Source organism: Gossypium hirsutum, chromosome A02 (assembly GCF_007990345.1).
Source record: "Gossypium hirsutum isolate 1008001.06 chromosome A02, Gossypium_hirsutum_v2.1, whole genome shotgun sequence".
NCBI classification, from domain to species: Eukaryota; Viridiplantae; Streptophyta; class Magnoliopsida; order Malvales; family Malvaceae; genus Gossypium; species Gossypium hirsutum.
In genome coordinates, this window is record NC_053425.1 from 21,748,101 (window position 1) to 21,755,583 (window position 7,483).

The following is a 7,483-nucleotide window of genomic DNA, read 5'->3' on the forward strand; positions in this document are numbered from 1 at the left end:
CCTCGGTGCGCGAACACCTTAATTGAGAAAAAATCAATACTGATACAACAATCAAATCAGAATAACTACGTGCGGTGTCTGCAAGTGTGACATGTCAGTTGTAATATAATTTGTACAATAGGGTACAAGAGTACTCCAATGATTGAACCTACAAGAGTCCGCGATTGAGTGAATTTTAGCTACAAACATTCAAATAAAGAGTCTAAACAACTACTCGCTAGATAGAATTGTAAGACAGACAATGAATTTGAGTTTAATTAAACTAATTAACTAGCTAATTAACAAAAATACTAAAACGTAAAGCATGCAAAATTATAAAACTATTCAATTAAATACGAACGGTGGTACGCCACGAATATATCTGCCTTATCAAAGATTTAATTTGTAATGTTTTATACTACTTTTAAGAGTTCTATTATACATTATAAACGTTTCATTCAAATCTTTTGACTTAGAAAAGATTATAAATAAATAAGAAGTACATCCAGTAGGGTTTTCATAAGTTGAATATTTTTGTTAAGTATGTAAGTATTGTGACATCCTATATTTGGATTCGACAAATTGGGTCGGGTATAGGGTGTTACACTTCGTACCAGTAGTTGATTGCTTAAGACATTTGTACTTTCTTTTAGCATCTGCACCATATCCCTATTGTCACTCTCAACCATGACCTTTCTATATCCCAACTCCTAGATAAAGCAAAGTCCATCTATGATTGCCCATATTTCTACATTATTGAGGTTAGTATAACCAACATTTCATATTATAACCCAACAACCAGTTTACAACATGATTCTGAAGTAACTGAGCTATCATATCTCTATGTTATTTCATTGGATAGCACTATCTGCATTTGATTTAATCTAACCACATTTCGACAAACTCCATTTGACTATAGAACATGTGAGTTCATTCTAAAACTATCACCACCTCTAATATACCAATGTTTATGGTCTATGATTTAGCCTAAGCAATAATCTCATAGGAATTACAATTATCATTCCTGAAAATAAAGGCATTTTGTTGCATCCATTTCCACCAACAAATGACCACAAAAAGGTTTCTATAATCCATGCTAAAAGGATTCTCCAATCCATGCTATCTTGGTTAATACCATTCCTATTGAGAATGTTCTCCAGTAACCATTCATTAAATGGAGGCGAGAAGAACCTATCAACTATATGTGAGGAGATAAGCTGCTTCCAAACTATTTTCATCACCTGATAATCCTTGAGTGTGTGAAGGGTTGTTTCAATGAGATTCCCAAAAAATGTGCAATAAGGATTGTTCTCCATACCTTAACGACATATTTTAGCAATCGTCAATAATATACCATGCAGTAGTAAAACTAAACCTACCGAGGACACAATAACTTTCATGCAACTCTTCAAATTTTGTCTTCATAAAAATGATTGGTAGCCACAATAAACTTGTAAGCTTCAGAAGTAGAGAAATGGTCATTCCTATTCTACCTCTAAATAACCTTATTAGGTCTAATGTTATCTTTTAGTGGACACATCCTATTTATATGAAAAACTATCAAATATGGAAATCATATAGCAAATAATTCCCACTTCTAATTTCCCACTCATTTACCATCTCACGAATTGATGTTGCCCACTTTATTATTCATGTGGAATCTCGCTAACGAAACAAGTTTGTTGATCCAATTATTTGTCCAAAACTTTATGCAACAGTCAACACCAACTGACCATAGTAAAACAACTTTCTAAATCTTCTCATATCTTTGATATGGATTTCCAAATAAAGGAGCAGTTCTTGCGAGTAATGGAAACCAAGCAATGGTCTTTAACTTTATCCCTTACTCTTAGAATGCACTTGTATTAGTCAGAATTTTAAAACCAAATTTGAACATAAAAGCCATGTTCTAATTTTTTAAGCTTTCGAGACTAAGGCCACCATAAGATAAAGGCTGACAACACTGTTCCCAATTAACAAAGGCAAGCTTCTTGGCTTTACCTATCGATCCTCATACAAAGTTTCTAACAATCTTTTCAATTTTTTTGCAGATAGCCAAGGAAGCAAAATCAACTGTATAAAATAATTCGTGATTGAGAGTAACATCGATCTTGCTAAAGTGATACGACCCACCAATAAGAGAAGACTCGTGTCCAATCTATTGAGATGATTACATACTTTTTCAACAACAGAATTATAAATCTCCTTTTTAACTCATTCATGAAAAAAAGGCACTCCAAGGTACTTCTCCAAGCCTAAGATCCTCTGAAACCCAAGCTTTCTGTTGATCTGTATTGCTAACTCTGTATTATGACAAAAGAAATTTTGTGTTTTAGACGCATTAATTTTGTGGCTCAAAAATTGGCTAAACATGTTGAAAGTGTAAATAACAACCCTCGCTTGATCCAAATCAACTTTGAAAATGAGAACCAAGTTATCTACAAATAAAAGGTGGGAAAGGAGAGGACCATTCTTAAATAGTTGGATTAATAATAATTTTCTAGGGCACCTCCAAAGCTATACGGATGTTATCATTGGTATTCTTCCCCATCATAAAGATCACCTGATTAGGGGGTTATAATACTTGTGAGAACCTTGCGAAGCCAATTAACAATCATTTTCTAGAGCACCTTGTAGAGCACATAAAATAAACTGGTTGACTAAAACTGAGAGATGTATACCAAATCTGGTACTTTAGGAATAAGTACAAGAAGCATTCTAGTTAGACCAACAGGCAACTTGTTGCCACAAAACATATCATAAACCATCTGATAAACAGATTCAGCCACCACTTCCCAATTATTATGGTAGAATTGTGCAGGAAAGCTGTTGATCCCAAAAGCCTTCAGTGGGCTCATCTAATAGAGAGCTTGTTTCACCTCCTCTAAGGTAACAGTGTTATTTAAGACCTCTAGATGTCCAACATTAATCTTTGGAAAGCAACCTCGAAGCGAATAGTTACCCACCACAAATCCCTCAATTGAGTACAAAGAGTAGAAAAAATGTATAGTCGCAACTTTCAACATATCTTCGTCATAGCACCATTCACCATTATCTAAAATCAAAGCATCAATGTTGCTCTTTCAATGCCAAATGATGGTCTGACCATGGAAGTACCTAGTATTTCTGTCCCCATCTTGAATCCACTAACAACGTGAATTTTGTTGCCAAAATAATTCCTCATGATACAAAAATTCCTCCAACTCCCCCCTCAATTTCAAATCAAGGTTTTTTAACTGAGCTAAAGGCTTCCATTTTGGGAAAGAAGATTGATAAGCTTGATAGACAACAATTTTTGCAACTAAAGTTCTAGTTCTACATTGTGGAAGTAAATTTTCTTTATTTTTGATGCTTGAAATCCAAATACTAGCCATTGTTTTGGTTTTTCTATCTTCGGGAACAATGAGTTAGGTTTTTTTTTTTAATTTTTTTTAAAATTTGCATATACTTTGTTGAAACTCTTTTAATAATTTTCTAATAATTTTTTAAAATACTTTCATCATTTTCAAAATTTTGAAGAGAAAATTGTCACATATTAAAAATTTAAAGTATGACACTATCAAATTTAATAAAGTTACAAAAGGTACCAAAAATAGTAAATAGAAAAAAACAACTCAACTATCAAATTATTATATATATATATATATAATTTGGAGGTGCTATTAAATTCAGAAGTTAAAATACAGAATTAAGCCTAGTTAACTTGTGCATGCATTTCATTGTGAAAAGAGTGAGCTGTCTCTCATTGACTTCAGCTTTGAGGATTGGAGTCCCCCATCGGTCCCTGCATTCAGATTTGGCATTTGAAACCTTATGGTTTAGGTGAGCGGTCGAAATCCCAGACCTCACATCACTTCCATTTGCTGACCAAAACCTGATTCAAATCACCTTAATCTACAATTCTACTCCATCCCAAGTCAATGCAATAATTTCTAATAGAAGGCGAAAGTATTATGAAAATTTTTATACTAAAATTTAAAGTACATTTTGATTTTTATATTAAATTGATTTTTAAATAGATAGATCAAAATACAATCTAATTCTTAATAAATAGTCTTCCATAATATTTTTATAAAAGAAAATTGAAATCACAAAATATCCATTAGTTATAGTGATTACTATTTAAGACAAAAACCAAATGTAAAGTAAAATGGGTGAGACTATGGTATTTTTAATTTTATACTAGGATATAGGAGGATGGACGGTGTTTACAGCTGTTGTCTGACTCCAGCTTCAGTAAGTTGGTGACCACCAGGGGGGGCTAAAATTTTCAAACGAAAAAGGGCTCTTCCAACGAGGTCAAACACCCAAAATTATAGTCACGAAATTTACTCTAAACTCACCAGTGGCCGACAACATGTTCCTCTCTTCACATGCAAACAAAAATTCTTCTTCTTATGTGTGTGTACTTTCAATCCTCCCGCTCTTCTATTCCATTCCGCCACTGCGTTTACATTTAAATACACATACCTACAAATATATACATACGTACATACATACATGCATGCATACCCTTCGTATGTATTTCAATCTTGTGTAAGAAATAAAAAACAAGAAGACCCGTTTTCTTTCTTTTCTAAATTATATATATTAAAACGAAGTGCTGAAATTAACATTATGTTCATAGTAGAACAAAAAAAAGCCTAAGCATTAATGCATGGACTCTGCATTTCATATTTGTTTGGTTTTTTTTACTTGATTTAATTTCCGGATAAAATGCAAACCATCTCTGATTCTAGATTTCGTCACCAATCGACTCAAGATGCAGAGATGGTAAGCAATTTAACTTTGCATCATGGAAAAAGAACAGCAATATTATTACAAGGACTAATTATTTTTGTAGTCTGAAATTGAAAAGAGGGAATTCAGTGAGGAATGGTGAGAAAATCTGAAGGAGCATGGTGGGATAGCCTTTCCAGAAGCTGGTCTTGTTGAGTTCTGGTCTTCTTGGACATAGGCTCAGGTGATGAAGACACTGATGCGGATGATGCCACAGCCCAGGAATCGTTTGAGCTATCGGAACTAAACGAGACGTCCATTACCCCATTTGGGCTCCCTGGGATGGAACTAAACCTGCGCTTGTTTGATTGGTTGCCTTCTACTCTTGTTGTTGCCCATTCCATTATCAACTCACCGCATTCATTTACCTTCTCCTGCTTTACAAGTTGAATTGGGAAAATTAGGATCAGGCTGAATTTTGCATAGAGAAATTTTAGAAAAATTGGAGATGGACAATACCTTGTCAATTCCCAGGATGCCTAATATCTGGTTGTAGTATTCTACTCTAAGATTTGGCTCTACACTATCCACAACATGCAGCATTGTAGAAGTGGCCATTACAGAAGGAAGGTAGCACATGAACCTAGAATCTGCCCATGGAATTTAATAAAAGAATTTGAGAATAAAAAGATGAAAATTTAAGGCAACAGATTACAGAGTGCATCCAATTAACCTGAAATGAGAGAGAGCAGAATGCGGTGGCATCTCCTAAGAAATTCCCAGCAGAGATGGTCCTTTAATCCAAGCCTCCTGGTAATGTAATCAAGGAATGAAAATGGGGTGACAGGGTTCATCTTCCATTGAAGGGAAGAGAGCACCAAAATCTCCATTCTTTGGATAGTTTTGGCCTCAAACACATATCTGGTCTCCTCCACCTGAACAGATTAACATCTATGAGACCAAGCAAATGAATAGAATGACAACAAACTTGGCTATTAACCAAACATATGTACTTGTAAATCCAGTAGGAGAGGCACTTGGGTTTCCTCCACTTTGGCTGCAAGAGAAAGACAAGCAACAGCAGCTAGTTGAGTCATCCATGGCTTCTCACTTTGAAACCGGAAGCTAAACAAGAACCTATCGAGATAGTTGACAGCAAGAAGAGCAGTGAGAGCAGAGAAGGAATAGTGAGCACTGACTTTCAACACCCATTCCACAGCTTCACGGCGAGCCCCAGCTAGATTCCCATTGGTTTGAAGACTATCGTACAGTTGATTCCGTTCTTCCTTTGTAAATAAAGAAGAAAGCTCATCATCTTCCCAGAACAAATCTTGTTCTAACAAGATCGGAAAAGGGTTTAATTGATTATCATTATCATTATCATTAATCCCATTATTGAAGCAACGCTCATCTTCATCCTCCTCCCAGTTTTCTTCTGAACAATAAAGAGCATCGAGAACAAATGAAGAGTGTTGATGATTGAAAGCCATTTGTTCCACCAAAAAAGAAAAAACACCGCCACTCCTATTCAGATCTTTGCTTCCATTATAGAACAGAGAAGAAGATGAAGAAGAAGAAGAAAGAGAGGCTAGAAGACAGAGGCAGAGGCATGTCTCTGAGGGGTGAGCAGTAGGCTAAGGACGAGTATTTGTTTTGAGGGATGGGTAGGCTCTAATGGCTGCTCTGCTCAGCATCAAAGGATGGGCGTAGTACTTAGTACAACTTAAGTAGTAGGGAGTCGGAGGAAGAAAAGTTTTGTAATTTAACAAGGGAAACTCGACCCAGTCCCAGAGCTGAATCATGGCCCATGCAACGCATTTACCGGACACGTGACATTCTTTACCTTCACTCTCTGCAATTGGACCCCATTCATATTTCACGTTACAAACTTATATCATGATTGTTAATTTTGTTGTGATAAACATTTATAATAATATAGGAAATTAACTTTTTATAATTATTTTTTCTGGAGTTTTAATAATTTATATTTGTAATATATAAAATAAATAAAGTGAGATAAATAAAAAAGGGTGAAAGGATGCCAATGTACACAATCCACGAGACAAGAAAATAACCTCCGAACTATTAGTTCTTAGATTTTTTGCCAACTAGTCTTTAGAATTTAAATAGTTTTTATTAATTTAATTTCTTAAAATAATTTAATATTTCAATCTTAATAAATTAGGTTTGAGCAATTTTCTATAATAAAAAAGAAATAGGTGTGATTGTTTTTTTGAATTAAAATATGATGAGTTGGAGTTGATTTTAGGTTTTGGAACTCTCAATGGCTGGGTGAAGAATGAAGGTTGTGGGCATTTGCTTTTCTTTTATTTGATTTGAGTGGGGAAGATAGAGGAATATCATTTATGGTAGCTCTGAAAAAAGGCTGTCAAACTGTTTTGTGTTGCAGGGGAAAATTCATAAAAATTGACAACTGGGTGGGAGGGAAACAAAATGTTATCACAACAAAACAAATGGCCATTTTACTCAAAAAGGCCCTTTAAAAAATATAATTACGGAAATGGGTCGTCTGTTGGATTTTTTATCGGATTAGGCTGTTTTCCACGAAAATGTGTTCACATAAGTGCGATTTCAGAGTACGTATCAGCAAAACGCTTCTTTAGGGGAGCGCTTTGTCTATGTCAGCACAAAACTCGTTTTTAAGGGCGCGCTTTGCTGACATGGACAAAATGCTCCCCTAAGGGTAGCGTTTTGCCTTTTTTTAGGGTTAGGGTTTTATTATTTAATTGATTTAGGGTTAAGGTTTTTTAGAATTTAGGGTTAG

The 7,483-nt window shown here is 34.8% G+C and overlaps 1 protein-coding gene across 2 annotated transcripts; it reads right to left on the reverse strand.

Annotated features, from left to right (window-relative positions):
• Positions 1-4,603: 4,603 nt before the first annotated feature.
• Positions 4,604-6,596, reverse strand: LOC107951038 (cyclin-D3-1). 2 transcript variants are annotated; one of them, XM_016885926.2, is made up of 4 exons: positions 5,712-6,596; positions 5,432-5,633; positions 5,218-5,348; positions 4,604-5,132 (listed from the first exon to the last, which is right to left on the reverse strand). In XM_016885926.2, exons 1-4 carry the CDS (start codon positions 6,186-6,188, stop codon positions 4,845-4,847), a joined length of 1,098 nt encoding a protein of 365 aa, XP_016741415.1. In that variant the 5' UTR covers positions 6,189-6,596; the 3' UTR covers positions 4,604-4,844. The 2 variants fall into 2 exon arrangements, with proteins under 2 accessions (XP_016741415.1, XP_040940635.1); XM_041084701.1 differs by having other exon boundaries at positions 4,604-5,135; positions 5,712-6,427.
• Positions 6,597-7,483: the final 887 nt, after the last annotated feature.